This window comes from Entelurus aequoreus, linkage group LG16 (assembly GCF_033978785.1).
Source record: "Entelurus aequoreus isolate RoL-2023_Sb linkage group LG16, RoL_Eaeq_v1.1, whole genome shotgun sequence".
Lineage (NCBI taxonomy): Eukaryota > Metazoa > Chordata > Actinopteri > Syngnathiformes > Syngnathidae > Entelurus > Entelurus aequoreus.
In genome coordinates, this window is record NC_084746.1 from 41,231,910 (window position 1) to 41,252,465 (window position 20,556).

Here is a 20,556-nt window from a genome sequence, read left to right on the forward strand (position 1 = left end):
AGGATGCAAACATTGAAAGATATCATATAGGAGCAATTTTAATGCCTGCTACATTATTAGTAAGACAGTTGTTATAAGTAATATTCATAATAAACTCCTGAGAGAGAATTTTTATTTTGCATAACAGGGCGATTACTTGTTCATTCTATTGTTCATTGTAGATGAGGATATAGAGCATTTCCTAGTAAATACAGAGTTATATGTTGACTTCCTGTTCCTATGCAGCCTCTAGCTTTTAATATAAACGTTTGTGGGCCTGGCCTGCATATACTGGCTATTGGCGCCTTATGAAATCTGCCTAGCAACAAGCAGCCACTGACCAGGAAATACATTGTCACTGTGTCTACAAAAACAGTGACTCTCAAACTGTGGTACGCAGGTTCTATCTAGTGCAGGCCTGGGCAATTATTTTGACTCTGGGGGCCAAATTTAGAGGAAAAAATGTGTCTGGGGGCCGGTATATCTGATTTTTAGGAACACTAATACAAAACCTCACAATAATGTCTGATTGAATGCTAAAAACGTTATGACAGACCGCCATAAACGGAATGGAATTTTACAATTTTTTTTTACTGAATGAGACACCCAGAATGTACATGAAAATAAAGAATGTGGGATTTACAATATTAACTACGAACAATAAAACACTGAATATTGACAACATACGAACGTCACACCCCCTCTCTATCGACATATTTTACAATCAAGGGAAACGCAACAAAAATGCAACAAACACAGCGAAATATGAACACGAAGGGTAAAAAAACCCCCCACCTACGTTCTAATATATCTGATATATCACAAAGCTTTACAACTTTCTTGTAAAAATCTCCTTCCGCGTCGGTCCCTGACACCCGCATTTCAGGCTGACCACTCTGGAAACACTCTGTGGAAACGCTCCCCACCCACACTGCTTGGTGCCTCGTCTGAGCTGCTGTGACGTAGATTACCATAGTAACTAGTATATCATGCAAAAGCGGAGATTCCAACCATTGAAATACTTTGCATAGTTCAAGACTTACGGTCATTTGAAAACATCACTGCACATCATAATGACGGCTACAGTTTCCATCTTAAAGATCTAAAAAAAAATTGGGGGATTCTCCAGCGAGCCAGATCGAATAGCTTAACGGGCCTTAATTTGCCCAGGTCTGATCTAGTGGTATGCCAAATAATCACTTGATTAAATACTCAACCCCAGTGTTATCGTTAAAAACTGTGGGTAACGTTACAGTGGCCACAAATATTAAATATACTTGAAAAATATAATCTCTGCCTTGTTTTTAATGAACATTTAGGTCTACTACACTACTCTATTTTATTGTTGGTCATTATGGAGGTACTAGGAGAGCCAAATGTTTTCTGAGGTGATACTTGGTGGAAAAAAGTTTGAGAACCACTGTACTTTATAATATTTTATAATGACATTGTGGAAGCAACACAAAACTTAAAAACTAAATTATTTACAATTGCAGACACAAGGTTCTTGTTCTGCAGTGCCGTGTGCTAATGTGCTTCGTACACCTGCAGGACCGCAAGCAAGGTCGCAGAGAAAATGCGGACTGGATTTTGAGTGATGTGGGCATTTTCTATATGAACAAGTCCAAAGACCGCAAGCAAGATCGCAGAGAAAATGCAGACTGGATTTTGAGTGATGTGGGCATTTTCTATATGAACAAGTGGAATGGATTGGATACCAACGCACTAAAGGGGCTCTCTACCTTACGCATTGAAGTGAGGAGAAACTGAGTGAATAATGACAGGTTATATGATTATTTATTTAAACTCATATTCGGGCCACTTTATAATGAATATGTCGGCATGGATTTGTAAAAAAAAAAAAAAAATAGATTTTTTTTTTTTTTTTAACACCAAATTATTTACGGGGGCTTAAGAAAATTTTAGGGGGGCTTGAGCCCCCCTAAAATAGGCCTAACAACGCCAATGCCTGGCCCTAACCCTCTAACCCTAACCCTACCAAATAACTCTAAATTAAGTCTTTGTTACTTAGAATATGTTCCCCATACTAAAGTGTTACCAAAAACATATAACTGTCTAGAATTTGAAAAACAACATTTTATTTTTCACTAAAGAAGGGTTCGGTGAATGCGCATATGTAACTGGTGGGGTTCGGTTCCTCCAACAAGGTTAAGAACCACTGCTCTAAGGTTATCGCCAACTCCCGAAGGTCCCACCTCGCTACCAGGAACGAAACATAGTCGCTGAAGAACTAACTCTACCGGGGTAGTTTTGGGTGGAAACACAGGGAGTACTTTATTTTCCCAGGTAAATGGAAAAGTTAATGAAAAGGTTCCTGCGGTGGCAAAAGGCCTAATCGAGTCCACAAAATGGATCCAGTGGTATAGAAAACTAATGGACGGACAGATGAGGCCTGCAGCTTGATCCCTAATGTGTCACTTCAAGGTTGCATGTTTACATTAAGCACACAGCTGCTAAAGGCTAACTTTTGTATTCAGCTTGTGCTTCAAATTGTAAAAACATCCATTGTGTTCTCAGGACGGGGTTTCCTCTTTGTCCTGTTTCTTTTTGTTCCTCCTGCTGCTGCGGCTGACTCCTTCATTAAAATTCAAGTAGAAACTTTGGGCAAAGTAAATTCCTGCAGGCGGATTTTATTTTGGGTCTGCAGCGAAAACACACAACCTGCTATGATTTACAACAAACTAAACAACGCGTATACCTATTATACAATAATTATGAATTGATTTAAGAGTTCTGACAATTTTGTGAAATCCGTTCTTGGTTGATAATTGGGGCGCACTACTTGGCTGCCACCAGTAGAGGCGCTCAACTAGTTTAAACAACATGGTGTTTTATGTTGCACAATTGCACCAAGAAAAATTACTAGTTTGTGAACCTGTTCTCAAACAATGGCAATAAAACTATTCTGATTCTTAGTCTGATTCTGAAGGTTTTTCAGGTATGGCACAGGGCAGCATTATTCCACTCGATGCGACGCTGCGAATCTGTTACGTGTGGGGGGTCGCAGCTTGCTGCGAGGTTCTTTCCCCCGGGATGCAAACGGACCACTCCGGACAGGACGTGCAGGTAGGAACATGATTTATTTGTAGAACTCAAACAAGTACCAAAAACTGAAAACAAGCCAGAGGAAAAATGTGCCGATCGCACTCGAAGCAAACTCTAACACTTAGCATAGGCAAAAAGACAAGAAATACTAACGTAACTGTAGCATAAGCAAACAAAGAAGCCAGGCCGACTGACCAGCAAAGGCAGGCTTAAATAATGCCTCTGATTAGTGCTCGGGGAACAGGTGAGTGTCCCGAACACCAATCAGAGGCAGGTGAAAATAATAAGTAGCCAAGGTAACTAAACAAACTCAAGGGTGCACAACAACAGGAACTAAGGGAGTCCAAAACTAACAGAAAATAACAAAAACATGAACCGGGCCACGGATCGTGACAGAATCAAACAGGCTTTCAGAACATTCAGTCAGAGACAGTCTCCTATCATATTAAAATGTCAATTAATTGATCATATATTTATAGTTACAGTGAAACCGCCATGGTTTGTGGTGCCGGTCGACTGCTACATCACTGAGCTGAAGTCTCGCAAGAAGTTTTGACTTTTTTAAGGAAAAGTTTGGTTGAAGTTCGAATTATACCACTTTTGGGCCGTTCAATTGTATAACTTTTCGATTAAAGGAATGACTTTGTCCAAAAAATGCGGGAACAATTCAGGTTTCGCGACACTTCGCAAAAGCTTGTCAGCTATCAAATGGACGTTTTTCTTTTTGGTTGGTTGGTTAAAGTTTATTTTGAACATTTTTTCCTTTTTTTTCTCTTTGGTGCGCCTGAAAGAGTGGCAGCACATTTTGCCCAGGTCTGATTTAGGAGAATCTGACATTAAAGCACGCATTGCTCTTTTCAACAAAAAAGCGGGTGCCTCCTCTCCACCGGGTTGTGATGTAAGTAAGAAACAATTAGAAACGACAGAAGTGCATTTAGATTTCTAAACATATTTGTTTTTCTTTTTGTGTTTGCTAAAAAACAAATATACGAATTCCATGCATAATGTGCCGTGGCCAATTATGCAAATGACACCATCAATTTTTTCATAGAAATGACAGCGTTGGTGTTCGAATTCTATGTTGACAAAAGCGGTCGACCAACTTTTTATTTATTTTTATTTTTAATGATCTATTATCTATATCTATTCAACTCGCGGGTTGGCTCACATAAGTGGGTACTATAATATGAGACTTTTAATAGTAATGCTGAACAAGGCCTCATAGCTGTTGGCTTCTAATGCATTGAGCTAACTACATAGTGGGCTCCATTCTAAAGCCCGGCCTGCTTAAACAATGCACAATGTTCCCGCTAACAAGCACGACACACAGAAAACAAGCTACAAGCTAAATCGTCAGCACTGAATGAGGCACAATTGTCAGACCAAACTCTGCACCCCCGTTGACCCTGCTTCTTGACATTGTGCCAAGATAACACTGGTGCGGATTAAGCCTCAACATGTGCAGTAAACTTTGCGACCCCTACCTTCTGTGTTACATTTGTTATCACACTGAGGAAACAAAGTGCTCTGCAATGCAACAATATTGACTGTGTGAACCTAAAGAGGTGCATGCACCAGCAGCCATATCAGAGGTGCATGCACTAGCAGTCATATCAGAGGTGCATGCACTAGCAGCCATATTCTGTTGGCTAAATATACGCTGGTGTGAGAGTACTGATTCAACCAGGTGTTAGAACTGTGGCCGTGCTCAGCCAGCTTACATTTCTTAAGCATCGGCATTAGAATACATGATTAAATCTACCCCACACGTAATCCTGGTGCCCGAGCAACACGTGCGGGCACGTCACATGACAATGTTCCTATTTGGCCTGCAAACTGGAGCTGAGTCAGGCTTTGCTTGCAAAAGGAGCACTTAAATACCTCCTTTTTAGTTTTTCTTTCTTTTCTTTCCTATCACTGCCAAATGTTATGTGATTCAAAGGTATGATTTTTTTTTTCAACATTTAAAACACTTCCTTGTGGTCTACATAACATGTCATGGTGGTTCTTTGGTCGAACTGTTGCATAGATTATGTTTTACAAACCGTTTTCAAGCTGCTTTCTGACCGGCTCTTCTGGATGCGGCATTTTGCGGGTGGCCTTTTTTACGTGCCTCCACCTTGACAGCATCTTCTCCCCATCAGCCATGTTGTAGTTTTCTAGCGCTTACATAACAAGTCTACTGACAGTTATAAGTGAGAACTATACGCTACTTTGTATAAGAAATGGCAACAGCGGAGGATTTTTTTTTTCACATGGACAAAGATAAGACCTTCTGAAGGAAAGTTCTGTGGTAAGATGAAACAAAAATTGAGCTGTTTGGCCACAATACCCAGCACTATTTTTTTGAGGAGAAAATGTGAGGCCTTTAATCCCAGGAACACCATACCTACCGTCAAGCATAGTGGTGGTAGTATTATGCTCTGGGCCTGTTTTGCTGCCAATGGAACCGGTGCTTTACAGAGAGTAAATGGGACAATGAAAAAGGAGGATTACCTCCAAATTCTTTAGGACAACCTAAAATCATCAGCCCCGAGGTCAGGTCTTGGGCGCAGTTGACCCCAAACACACGTCAAAAGTGGTAAAGGAATGGCTAAATCAGGCTAGAATTAAGGTTTTGGAACGGCCTTCCCAAAGTCCTGACTTAAACGTGTGGACAATGTTGAAGAAACAAGTCCTTGTCAGAAAACCAACAAATTTAGCTGAACTGCACCAATTTTGTCAAGAGGAGTGGTCAAAAATTCAACCAGAAGCTTGTGGATGGCTACCAAAAGCGCCTTATTGCAGTGAAACCTGCCAAGGGACATGTAACCAAATATTAACATTGCTGTATGTATACTTTTGACTCAACAGATTTGCTCACATTTTCAGTAGACCCATAATAAATGAATAAAAGAACCAAACTTCATGAATGTTTTTGTGACCAAAAAATATGTACTCCAATCACTCTATCACAAAAAAATTAAGAGTTGTAAAAGTTATTGGAAAATCCAGACAGCCATGACATTATGTTCTTTACAAGTGTATGTAAACTTTTGACCACGACTGTATCTGATGACCTCACCAATTGGAAAACGTCACAAATGGCTCGTTTGGAGGACGTATGAAGGAAGGCAAGATTGTTTTATAAATATCTTCATTTCAAATTAATTTTCAAACGTGGAGTCATGCAGAGATATTTATAAAACAATCTTGCCTTCCATTCCTACTTCCTCCAAACGAGTCGTTTGGAATTTGCTGTGACGTTTTCCGCCCTGTGACGTCAGCGAATATCGCCATATGTGGTAGAAAACTAAATTGTATTCAAATCCTTAATTGAAAATGAAAAGTCTCATTTATTCCTGTTATAATCTTTGTCAAATCGTATTAGAGCATCTTGAAATTTGTACACTTAGCACAATTTTAGAGTCTTACCAGCAGAGTTTCCCCCGACACTCCCCTGTTGTTGAAGACCACCGCTCTGAAATACACAGATAGGTCACACAATCCACTATGGCACTGGATGATAACTAGAACCAAAAAAAGGTCAACCTGTCCCAATTAGCTTGGGAGTTCAAGATAATTACTGGAGAGTTCATTAAATGTAATGTTTTGTTATTATTGTCATTATTTTTAAGAAAAGCGGACACATCATGTTGGGTTAGTTTTAAAATTCTGTTTTAAAATAATTTGGTTTTCAATGTAACTATTACATTTTCCATTTTGTTTTATGTTCATGGTTTTACAATTAGGTATTTTTTGTAGGATTATTTTTAGGTTCACAAAAAAGTCTGGATCTATTTATGTTACTTTTTTTTCTTTTTAATTCTTAATTAAGTACCTTTTCATTATTCATTTGTTTATGTTTTTACTAAACATTATTTTTAAATTTAGTTTTTCAAAATGTTTAAATATTGTATTAAGAAGTGTAACAGTGTAAGTTAACCACAATAACTGCATTGACTACAGTGTTATTTATTCAAATGAAATGTAAAAAAAAATGTTGTCCTGTCCAGCCACTCAGTCAAATCATATTGCCTTATTTGTACTTGACTTTATTTAATTGATTTATATTAATATTTGGCGCAGCCGGACCATAACAGGAGGGAATAAAAAGAAGAATAAAAGGAAGAAAAAGGGGGAAATTGTGGGCAGAAGAGGGGAACTAGACAGAGAGACAACAACAACAAAAACAACAACAACCGCATCAGCAAATAGGATATGTACAAATATGATAAGAAAAATGATAGCAAAGAAGCAGTTAGTGAAGTAAATATTAATACCATAGAAATGTTAATGAACAGTATTGCACTACAAATGGAGTAATGGAGTACAAATACCAATAGAAATAGCATGATTGATAATCAATAATAATAGTAATTACTGCTATTATCAACAATACAATTGTTTCAAATGCAACAAAACAGAGATGTAATGATAACTTGAATTACAAAAGAAAGCAAATAAATGGAGGGAAACTATGGATGTATATATATATATAGATTATTAGTATAATATTATATTTTTTTATTTTATTTGGATATTTTATCAAGAACTGTAATAGTAAAATTTATAAACAAGTCCTTAAGTTAATCACAAATATTGCATTGCCTGCATTTATTGTATGTACATACTCTAATATATTTCAATTTAACTTGATTACATTTACATTGCATTTTTTCTCATTTTCAAGATTTTGTCCGTGCTGTATTTTTTGGTATTCATTATTTTTAGGTTACTAAGAAGTCTGTAACAATTATGCACGTATGTATTTTACTTTTGAATTCTTTTAATTGGATTTTGAATCTACATAGTATTCTATTCAATCAATTTTTTTAAATCATTAAATTTTAACTTTTCAATTATTTGTATATTTTATACATATATGGTATATAAGTGTAATAGTGTTGGTTTATGATTAATCCTTGCATTCAACATAAATATAGCATTGAGTACATTTATTTTTAGTATTATTTTTGTTTTGATGTCATTTTTTATTTCACTTTTTTAACTTTTTGCTTTTATATGCTTTATCAACAGAACCAATCTGCTTGTAAGGAAAGGTCAGAGTCAGACATACACTTACTAAAAGAAATGCTGTTTGCCTCTAAAATATGATGAGATTTTTTTGCTTGTGCAGTACACGTGTAGCCTCAGCATCCCTTAGCTCGTCATGTATTATCTGAAGGCCCAACGATAAGTGGAACTCAGCAAGCAGCAGGGCGGGGCTTTGTGGACTACAGCAAAAGGGGGGGAAGGGCGGGGGTGTTAAAAAAAAAAATACTGCAGCATGAACTTGGAAGCTGCACTGTGCTTAGCTGCAAAGCTCACGGTGGCGGAGTAAGCTGCAGGTCATTGAGCCGCACAGACTCAGGGGTGAGGGGCGCAAGATGCTGACTTCACCGAGCCTCTCTTTCCAAATGTGAGGCAGAAATAAAAAAAAACACACGAAAATGCCAAACTGGAGGAAAAAGAGAGAGGGTGGGGCGGGCGAGGGGAGAAAAGCTGCTTCTCAGTGTAATTTGTGCAGCTCTTGACACAACGTTCAGCCCACTCTATTCATGCTTGTCACCTGGAATAACCCCAATAGCCCCCAAAAATACACCACTGTATGATGACTTTAGGGCAGGGGTGTTCAATTGGGGAGCCGGGGGTCAAATATGGCGTATCAGACCGGCCCGAGCGACCAGTTCAGAACTTATTGAAGCGGATTTCTTGAAACACCAGCAGTCCTGTCATATAGGGAAACTTTGGTTAGTGTGGCGGCGTGGCTTGGTTGGTAGAGCGGCTGTGCCAGCAACTTGGATTGGCCCCATGCACCCTCGTGAAAACTTGTTGTCCATGGACTCTTTCACCCAGTGGACTTGTCTCCACATTTACTATAAAGATGGTAAAAAAGTATTCATCGGGGCTCACTTTTGCAGAAGCTTGCTTGTGGAGGCCCTGCTGTAAGATTATTTACCCAATCGACAATTTTGTGGGAGTGAGACCAACGTTGTAACTAGCGATGTCCGATAGTGGCTTTTTTGCCGATATCCGATGTTCCGATATTGTCCAACTCTTAATTACCGATTCCGATATCAACCGATACCGATATATACAGTCGTGGAATTAACACATTATTATGCCTTATTTTGTTGTGATGCCCCGCTGGATGCATTAATCAATGTAACAAGGTTTTTCAAAATAAATCAACTCAAGTTATGGGGAAAAAAAGCCAACATGGCACTGCCATATTTATTATTGAAGTCACAAAGTGCATTATTTTTTTTAACATGCCTCAAAACAGCAGCTTGGAATTTGGGACATGCTCTCCCTGAGAGAGCATGAGGAGGTTGAGGTGGGCGGGGTTGAGGGTAGTGGGGGGTGTATATTGTAGCGTCCCGGAAGCGTTAGTGCTGCAAGGGGTTCTGGGTATTTGTTCTGTTGTGTTTATGTTGTGTTACGGTGCGGATGTTCTCCCGAAATGCGTTTGTCATTCTTGTTTGGTGTGGGTTCACAGTGTGGCGCATATTTGTAACAGTGTTAAAGTAGTCTATACGGCTACCCTCAGTGTGACCTGTATGGCTGTTGACCAAGTACGCCTTGCATTCACTTGTGTGTGTGAAAAGCCGTAGGTATTATGTGATTGGGCCGGCACGCAAAGGCAGTGCCTTTAAGGTTTATTGGCGGTCTGTACTTCTCCCTACGTCCGTGTACCACTCCGTACAGCGGCTTTTTAAAAAGTCATACATTTTACTTTTTGAAACCGATACAGATCATTTCCGATATTACATTTTAAAGCATTTATCGGCCGATAATATCGGCAGCCCGATATTATCGGACATCTCTAGTTGTAACATTTACCTGTGACCTGTTTTAATAAATGCTTGTGAAATCGTTCAGAAGACAAACTAACTGTTCAACAAAAGAACACAGGTAGAGTCTGTAACAATAAGTAACAATGAATTTAGAACATGTTTAATAACCGTGAGAGGAATAAATAAATAACTGTATGTCCATTATTTATATTATTATTCATATGAGACCTACTTTACATGTAGTTGTGTAATTCTGTAAAAGTGCCAGGAGGGGTGCAATGAGGCCAAGACCACCCACCTATAGCCCAGGTCCCGGCTCTGCTGGACCATGTGCAGGATGTAGGACTCTCGACTGGTGCCGGTCAGGCCGGGGAGGAGGAGGATTGTGGGTCTGGAGGCCGGGTCAGGATGAGCGAGGCTGTCATCGTTATCAAACCAATCCAGGGAGATCTGTCCTCCATCTGCTGCCTTAATGAGCTCACTGCGGAGAGAAAGTGAGGTCGCCACGTTGACAGGATGGGGCGGTAATTCATCACTTACTGTATAATCTCTGCTGTCTGTAGGATGCCGACTGATAGAATCTTGTTATATTCCCGTTAAGATGAAGAATGACTCATAATCCTCGCGAAGCAAAGGGGCAGTAGAACCAAGTGCCTTTTCATGTCTTTCTCGCCATTTCCTGGTCTAAATTGGCTGTCAAAGTGTACCAGTTTGTCGGAATACGTCCTCATCCTTCTACTATCCAGGTGAGAGGCATGATGCATGATCTACAATAAACGTCCACAAGCAAATATGCGAGGAAGCAGCTTACCACTCGATGATGTCATCATAACCACACAAGCTAGTGATCACGGCGCTGCTATAAATAGCTTGTCTGCGTTAACGCTTATAATAACAATATCACTAATATTTGGTTAATAGTCAAGTCACGTGTTTTGGTCATATTGTGAACGATAGGAAAATTCCAAATAAAATGCAGTTCTCCTTTAATTTGTCTCTTAGTCTGAATTAGACTTAGATTTAGACTTCCTTTTATTGTCATTCAAATTTGAACTTTACAGTACAGATAAGAACGACATTTTGTTGCATAAGCTCGTTACTGTGCAGGATAAAAGAGCAATAATGTGCAGATATAAATAAATACATTACTGTACAGATAAATATATTGCACTTTTTCATATGCATCCACGTTTATGGATGTATGTTATATTGTCTTTATATTCCAGTGAGTTAATCCGTTTTTGGGGAGGAATTGATGGAATTATTTTGATGCATTCAAGAGTCTGATGGCCTGAGTATCATGTCTGTTCATGTTTTTGTTTTGGCCATGTGTTTGTTTTTTGGACTCTTTTTAGTTCCTGGTTGCACTTCCTTGTTTGTTTGTTTCCATAGCAACTCATTAGTTTTCACCTGTCCTGTCACGCACCTGTTTCACGTTTTGAGTCACGCACCTGTTTTCACTGATCATGTCACTATTTAAATCTGTCTGCTTCTGTTGTTCGTCCTGGCGACCTCACACTTTTTCATCCCTCTACTTCATGTCGTGTTCACAGTTCCTTGTCAAGTAAGTTTTGTTTATTAATGCCACAGTTAGTGTTTTTGTTTTATTGTTCATAGTTTCTGCCTTTGTGCAAGTTTTGTGTTTATACCCAAGTTTTGTATTTCCGCCATTGTGCGCGCCTTTTGTTTGCTTCCTTTTTTTGTAGTTTATTAGTGTTAAAATAAATCATGTATTTAAATTCACGCCTTGCCCGCGCCAATTTTCCGTTGCCTTCCGGAGAAACACAACCCAAGAACCAAGTCGTGACACTGAGGGAAGAAGCTGTTACAGAACTTTCTAGAGTCCAGTAGTGAAAACAGTCCTTGGTGGGGGTGGGAAGAGTCTCTACAGGTTTTCTGAGCCCTGGTCAGGCAGCGGCTTTTTGCAATTTCCTGGATACGAGGAAGAGGAGTCCTGATGATCTTTGATTTTGATTCTGAAATAATGTTATGCACCATATTCATATTTATTGAAATTCATCCTTATATGCGAAGTTATGCAGTCTTAATTCATTACGTTCTACGGAAATTGTAATAACCATAATAAAAGTGGTACCAAGACAACTTCGGTTTTTATGGAATTTACTGAAATTAACGCTGTTCCATAGTCAATAGAGGACTTGGAGTCAAATGTACATCCCCAAAAAGATAGATATGATATAAAAAATTTGTATTGCCATTTAAATGATTTAAAATGCAGCCCTGTCTCGTCTTTTAAAAGCACTTGAGGTGTAGGTAAAGTGATTACTTGGGCGCATTGATCGTGTGCCGCTGCCAAATTGTGGGATTGGATGAATGAGCAGAACCTCCCTCGCTGACAGCTGGCTCATTTCCCCAGTGATCATAGTCATCTCTTACTAGTGGGCTTTAGAAGAAAGCACTGCGTTAGTGGATTTTTACGCTACATCAATTTCTCTCGCTCTACAGACGACCTTCCCCTGGCAAGTGGAGTGCATTACACCTTAGCACAAAGCTGAAATTACAGAGGCAGCATGAAATATGCACCCCAGAGAGAGAGCGAGAGAGAGAGCAAACAAAGCATCCTTAAAGAGAAACAATGAGATGAGTCCCACCTGGATGGACAAAGACAGTTTTGTCACGCTGTTCGTCCTTGTGTTAGTGGTAACTTTGTTATAAGTGGACTTGTCCTGTGCTATTCTGAACTCTGGCAAATGTGGCTGTCATGTTTAATAACAGCACCAGGATGGATACAGTCCCTGTGCGCACACCGTTATTGCCTCCAATGTCCTTGTGATGTCATCAATGATGGCGCTGTAATGTGTTCATAAATCATATATACTGTTAAAAAACTAACTTTGGGTAAAGTCAAGAGAGTGCAGCACATTATTTTTTACAATAGGTTGATGGGACGAGTCTTACATAAGGACTAGCGGGGGTAGTATATATTTTCAAGTATTTCTTATGTATATATATATATATATATATATATAAATCCAACTTTGTCCAATGGAGAAGTCTGATCTACAAAATTTGCAGGCAGCATACCCCTTCCCCTTTGAGCTGTCCTGGATGAACTAAAATTATTTTTTCCAATCATTTTGGTTTCATCAAATCCGATTGCTGAGAGGGATAGCAGAATAGTCTCGCTTAACAAGTGGCTCGCTAGTTTTTGTAGAGAACAGGGAGTAACGTTTATTGATAATTGGTCCTTTTTCTGGGGGAAACCGCTTAGGAGGGACGGCCTTCACCCAAACGGAAATGCTGATTATCGGTCCTGCTAGTCAACAGCACCTATTTAGTAATACCACCTTAACATTTGACAACCCAACAATTACACAAAGCGACTCGGTAAAGAATCTGGGTATTATGTTCGACCCAACTCTCTCGTTTGCGTCACACATAAAGAGTGTTACTAAAACGGCCTTCTTTCATCTTTCATTACAGTTGGTACAAAATGCGGCTGCTAGACTTTTGACAAGAACAAGAAAGTTTGTTCACAGTACGCCTATACTGGCTCACCTGCACTGGCTTTCTGTGCACTTAAGATGCGATTTTAAGGTTTTACTACTTACGTATAAAATACTAACTGGTCTAGATGTGCCAGTTTGCATGAACATTCAAAACGTACTAAATAGCCTTGTCTTGGTTTAACTCTTATCTTACTGACAGGATGCAGTGCGTCTCCCATAACAATGTGACCTCGGACTATGTCAAGGTAACGTGCGGAGTTCCCCAGGGTTCGGTTCTTGGCCCTGCACTCTTTAGTATTTACATGCTGCCGCTGGGTGACATCATACGCAAGTACGGTGTTAGCTTTCACTGTTATGCTGATGACACTCAACTCTACATGCCCCTAAAGCTGACCAACACGCCGGACTGTAGTCAGCTGGAGGCGTGTCTTAATGAAATTAAACAATGGATGTCCGCTAACTTTTTGCAACTCAACGCTAAGAAAACGGAAATGCTGATTATCGGTCCTGCTAGACACCAACATCTATTTAATAATACCACCTTAACATTTGACAACCAAACAATTAAACAAGGAGACTCGGTAAAGAATCTGGGTATTATCTTCGACCCAACTCTCTCGTTTGAGTCACACATTAAGAGTGTTACTAAAACGGCCTTCTTTCATCTCCGTAATATCGCTAAAATTCGTTCCATCTTGTCCACTAGCGACGCTGAGATCATTATTCATGCGTTCGTTACGTCTCGTCTCGATTACTGTAACGTATTATTTTCGGGCCTCCCTATGTCTAGCATTAAAAGATTACAGTTGGTACAAAATGCGGCTGCAAGGCTTTTGACAAAAACAAGAAAGTTTGATCATATTACGCCTATACTGGCTCACTTGCACTGGCTTCCTGTGCACTTAAGATGCGACTTTAAGGTTTTACTACTTACGTATAAAATATTACACGGTTTAGCTCCAGCCTATCTCGCCGATTGTATTGTACCATATGTCCCGACAAGAAATCTGCGTTCAAAGAACTCCGGCTTATTAGTGATTCCCAGAGCCAAAAAAAAGTCTGCGGGCTATAGAGCGTTTTCTATTCGGGCTCCAGTACTCTGGAATGCCCTCCCGGTAACAGTTAGAGATGCTACCTCAGTAGAAGCATTTAAGTCCCATCTTAAAACTCATTTGTATAATCTAGCCTTTAAATAGACCCCCCCTTTTTTAGACCAGTTGATCTGCCGTTTCTTTTCTTCTCTCCTCTTCTCCCCTGTCCCTTGCGAGGGGGAGTTGCATAGGTCCGGTGGCCATGGATGAAGTGCTGGCTGTCCAGAGCCGGGACCCCGGGTGGACCACTAGCCTGTGCATCGGTTGGGGACATCTCTGCGCTGCTGACCCGTCTCCGCTCGGGATGGTTTCCTGTTGGCCCCGCTGTGGACTGGACTCCCGCTGATGTGTTGGATCCACTGTGGACTGGACTTTCACAATGTTATGTCAGACCCACTCGACATCCGTTGCTTTCGGTCTCCCCTAGAGGGGGGGGGTTACCCACATATGCGGTCCTCTCCAAGGTTTCTCATAGTCATTCACCGACGTCCCACTGGGGTGAGTTTTTCCTTGCCCGTATGTGGGCTCTGTACCGAGGATGTCGTTGTGGCTTGTACAGCCCTTTGAGACACTTGTGATTTAGGGCTATATAAATAAACATTGATTGATGATTGATTGAAATAAAGATGCAAAACAGCGGCTGCAGAACAGTTTTTGCCTTAAAGGCCTACTGAAATGAATTTTTTTTATTTAAACGGGGATAGCAGATCTATTCTATGTGTCATACTTGATCATTTCACGATATTGCCATATTTTTGCTGAAAGGATTTAGTATAGAACAACGACGATAAAGATTGCAACTTTTGGTATCTGATAAAAAAAAGACTTGCACCTACCGGAAGTAGCGTGACGTAGTCAGTTGAACATATACGCAAAGTTCCCTATTGTTTACAATGATGGCCGCATGAAGTGAGAGAGATTCGGACCGAGAAAGCGACAATTTCCCCATTAATTTGAGCGAGGATGAAAGATTTGTGGATGAGGAAAGTGCAAGTGAAGGACTAGTGGGGAGTTGAAGCTATTCAGATAGGGAAGATGCTGTGAGAGCCGGGGGTGACCTGATATTCAGCTGGGAATGACTACAACAGTAAATAAACACAAGACATATATATACTCTATTAGCCACAACACAACCAGGCTTATATTTAATATGCCACAAATTAATCCTGCATAAAAACACCTGGGTGTTTGTTATGCTAGCTCCTAGCTCCTCTGCTAGCTCCTAGCTCCATAGAACACGCCAATACAATTCAAACACCTGATCAACACACACAATCACTCAGCCCAAAAGACCGTTCACCTAACCCAAGGTTCATAAAGCTTATATATTTTAAAAAAGTTACGTACATACGCAAAAAAAAGCCAAAGCTGCATACTCACAGTAGCACGTCTGCGTCTTTGTCATCCAAATCAAAGTAATCCTGGTAAGAGTCTGTGTTGTCCCAGTTCTCTACAGGCGTCTGTGTATCCAAGTCAAAAGTCCTCCTGGTTAGAGTCTCTGTTATCCGAGTTCTTCCATCTTGACTGCATCTTTCGGGAATGTAAACAAAGAAGCGCCGGCTGTGTACTGTTGTGGCTGACTACGTTCGAAAAATACGTCCATTTCGCACCGACAACTTTCTTCTTTGCTTGCTCGGCTTCCTTCTCCATAATGCAATGAACATGATTGAAACAGATTCACAAACACAGATGTCCAGAATACTGTGGAATTATGAAATGAAAACAGAGGTTTTTCGTATTGGCTTCAATGTGGAAGGCATACCCGTGTTCGCCGGTCTACGTCACGCGCATACGTCATCCTCAGAGGCGTTTCGAACCGGAAGTTTAGCGGCAAATTTAAAATGTCACTTTATAAGTTAACCCGGCCGTATTGGTATGTGTTATAATGTTAAGATTTCATCATTGATGTATAAACTATCAGACTGCGTGGTCGGTAGTAGTGGGTTTCAGTAGGCCTTTAATAAAACATATAGTGTGTGCTAAATCAAATGTATTCAAATCTTCTCCTCCCAGTATTGTGTGCATTCTAATAATCAGCACATATTTGACAGATACATGAAGAAAGACATGCTGAATGGATTGCGATCTCTATTTCTCTCTTTAAAAGACGCAATCCTCTGCGCACAAACTTAGCAGATCAGCCTTATGTGTGGTTTCAAGTTTGCACGTGTTTTAATACAGCAAACCTTTTTCGATCAGGCCCTGTGTAGGTAGGTAGGTAGGTATTTATTGTCATTGTACAAGTACAACGAAACTTTGTTATCAGCACAAACCCGTTCAAGATTAGACAAACAAACAGTGTACTGGGTTACGGGACAGGAACGCTGATGAGTCACCACAAGGCGCACCGTAAAAGATGGGGAAAAAGTAAACGCTGGGGGAGGATGAGTAAAAAAATACAATCTAGACTGGGCTCCTAAGGGGGCCCAGTCTGGAGTGAGAAAAAAACCTCCATAGCAAAGCACATATACATATTACAACATCCATCTCGAGACTTGCCAACAGAGGGGAGGGAGTTCCCAATTAGCCTGTTCACCTTTGGGATGTTCCAAATAAGTGTTTGATAAGCATTCCTCAACTTTCTCAGTCTTTTTGCCACCTGTGCCAGCTTTTTTGAAACATGTTGCAGGCATCAAATTCCAAATTAGCTAATATTTTCAAAAAATAACAAAGTTTTTCAGTTCGTACGTTAAGTATCTTGTCTTTGCAGCGTATTCAATTGAATATAGGTTAAAAAAGATTTGCAAATCATTGTATTCTGTTTTTATTTACGATTTACACAATGTGCCAACTTCACCGGCTTTGGGTTTTGTATACATTGATTAATTAAAATGATCTATAGTGGTACCTAGGTTTTCGTATGCCACACTTTTTGTATGATTCGGTTTTCAACCAAAATGTTTACCAAAATTCTGGCCCGACTTTCCAACCCATCTCGGTTATCGTACGGCCAAATATTGCGCGTTGGTGACTCAGTCTATGTGCTTTTTTTTATTGGATACAACTGCAAAATAAGCCACAGAGAAAGTTGGGTATTAAGTTGGGCCATAGAAAGTTGCGAGTGCCAGCACTTTGATATAGAAGGTGAGAAACCCCAATCATCATTGTGAAGCTTGCTAAGAGGAATCCAAAATGGCATTGCTGACACAGGGGAAAAAGCTGAAGGGTACAAATGTGCACATGAACAAGAACCTCACTAAAGGCCATGCTGAAATCGCCAAGAAAGCACGCGACTTGAGGAAACAGGGTAAAATTCAGGGAACTTGGAGTGCTAACTGCAAAATCAGGTCCAGAAGCAAGAGTCGTAGTTGTCAAAGACACCAAGGATCTGGTATATATCTGATATAACCTTAGAGGAAAATCTAATTTAAAATATTTGTATGCGCGTACAAAACTTAGAACCTTTAGCATATCAGTATGTGGAATGAAATTATGGAATGGATTAAGCAAAGAAATCAAACAAAGCACCAATATGATTCCGTTTAAGAGACTGTTCAAACTACAAGTGTTCACAAAGTACAAAGAAGAACAAATATCATAAATATCTTGAACCATTTAAAAAGAGAGAGAGACAATGATTATTTATGTATTTTATATTTGTTTACTTATGGTATATTTATTTATTTATTATTTAGTTATTCACTGTGCTGTTACAAACAGAGAACAAGGAAATGGGATAAGACTGATATTATATGACAGGGGGTAGGATTAAATTGGCTCTGCTTCTTCCTACTCCTTTTTGGACGTGCTGTAATGAAACAACTGGAAATATGTGATGCAACTGAACTGAACTGAACACTAACACTCCAACAAAACAAGAATCCTCAAAAAAAGATAAAAGTGTATTCATCTATTTATTTCATTTGTCATGTATATGTATTTTGCATTGTTTTCTGGCTGTGAAACTATCATTATTGACTGTAAAATATGTTTTGTCCTAATATATTTGTGTGGAACGGATTAATTGGATTTACGTTATTTCTTTTCGGGAAAATTGTTTAGTTTTTGTACGATTTGGTTCTTGTCAGAACTTCGGGAGCAGATATTATTCGTCCTTACAGAAGCTTGTAATGCCCAGCTGATTCTTGTTTTCTACATTTCCCAAAAATTTTGTGAGTTAATGCACAAAAGGCATCTTTCTCCTCTGAGCTTTGGTGGAATGCTTAATAAGACTCAGATTTGTGAAATAGGGACAAACTGAGTAATCAAGTTGCGCAATTCTAATCAAATGATCTCACTGACCCAAAAATACAATTTTTATATTTGTACTTCGAATCGTCTCATATTTGCGTAATTCTGTTGTTCTAAATGTTCATTGACAAAAAAGCTTATTCTATTCTATTCCAATTGGCACAGGTGCCAAACTGAAAGCTTACCAGATCATTTTATGTGGCCGGCAAAAGCCTGTAAATAATGTGCGCCAATAAAGTACTTAATCATTTCTTTCTAAATCTATTAATTCTTTCCATTTTGACAGAAAAAACACATGCACTGCATGCAGTTACATATCTTTTTAAATGTAATATTATCTAATAATGCAACAAATATTATCCTACATTCCACTGAATGTACAAAAAATTTACAAATACTTAAATATCTACTTGACTTATATCATCTATCAAATTGTACACTATAACAATGACAATAGATTGTGCGGTAATTAAACGAGCAGCTTAGTCGCCAGAATTTTACCGTAAAACACAGTGATACTGTAAAAAAAACATTTTATGGTAAAAGTGCTAGTATTTAGGGTCGTGGGGTTTACATGCAAATCAACAGGGGGCGCCAAGTTAGAGCTTCATGTCATTCACATACACCTTCTAGTGACCTGGGAAGATGCAGCACAGAGACCCGCGTTGAAAAAATGTTTTCAAAGTTTGTTAGCAACTTCTCAAACAACAAAAGAGGAGTTATGAGGTTAATTTGAAGATAACGGGGGTCTATGAAGTTGTCATCAAACAACATACAACCCCTGGCCAAAATCATGGAGTCACCAGTCTTGGAGGATGTTCATTCAGTTGTTGAATTTTGTAGAAAAAAAAAAGAGACAGCAGACATGGCAGAAAAGTACAGTAATTTCAAATGACAACTTTCTGGCTTTAAGAAACACTAAATGAAATTGATAAAAACACTTGTGGTAGTTAGTAAGAGTTACATTTTTAGATTAGGCAGAGTAAAAATAATAGACTTACTCAATTATGAGGTATAATTATGGAATCATGAAAAACAAACAATCCAACACACAACTACTACTTTGTTGCACCATCTCTGGCTATTATAACAGCTTGCAGTACTTTTCATCAATCTTGCTTAAACTTTCTTTGATTACTGTTGTCAGATCAGCTTTGCGGGTTGGAGTCTAGTCATGGACCGTTTTCTTCCATTTCCACCACACATTTTCCATTGGACTATTTGCAGGTCATGACATTGACCTTATGTATGTTCTCTAAGGACAGTTTTTACAGGTTTTGCTCTATGGCAAGAAGCCTTATCATCTTGGGAAAAAATGATGTCATCATCCCCAAACATCCTTTCCATTGATGGAATAAGAAAAGTGCCCAAAATGTAAATGTAAACTTGTGTATTTATTGAAGAAGTAATGCATCTCCCCAGTGCCATTACCTGACATGCAGCGCCATATCATCAATGACTGTGGAAATGTGTGTATTACAAAAGTTCCAGCATCATCACCTTGCCCAATGCAGATTTGCTAGACATCACTGAAAACGACTTTCATCCAGGCATCAAAGCTCGAGGATTGCCTTTACTTAGCCCATTGTAACCTTGTTTTTTTTTTGTTTAGATGTTGATGACGGTTTTTGTTTATATGTTCTGTATTTAAATCCCATTTCCTTTAGGCGGTTCCTTACATTTCTGTCACAGTTTGGTGACTCTACTTCCTGCCCATTTGTTCTTCATTTGTGTTGCTGTGCAGTTTCTGTTTTCAAGACATGTTGCTTTGAAGTTTTCTGTCTTGACGCTTTAAAGCTTTCCTTGGTCTACAAGTGTGCTTGCCTTTTACAACCTTCCCATGTTGTTTGTACTTGGTCTAGATTTTAGACACAGCTGACTGTGACAAATCTAAAATGTATGCAACTTGCGTGATGATTTACCCTTTTGGAGAAGTCTGATAATCCTCCCCATCTGTTTCAATTGACATCTCTTGGGTTG

General features: G+C 39.3%; 1 protein-coding gene across 1 annotated transcript in view; it reads right to left on the bottom strand.

Annotated features, from left to right (window-relative positions):
* Positions 1–20,556, bottom strand: part of abhd3 (abhydrolase domain containing 3, phospholipase) — a 34,909-nt gene that overhangs the window by 8,331 nt on the left and 6,022 nt on the right. The window contains exons 3-4 of the mRNA XM_062023569.1: positions 10,123–10,305; positions 6,460–6,505 (exon numbers count right to left, since the gene is read on the bottom strand). Of these exons, the coding sequence (XP_061879553.1) occupies positions 6,460–6,505; positions 10,123–10,305 (229 nt within the window). The remainder of the gene's footprint in view (positions 1–6,459; positions 6,506–10,122; positions 10,306–20,556) is intronic.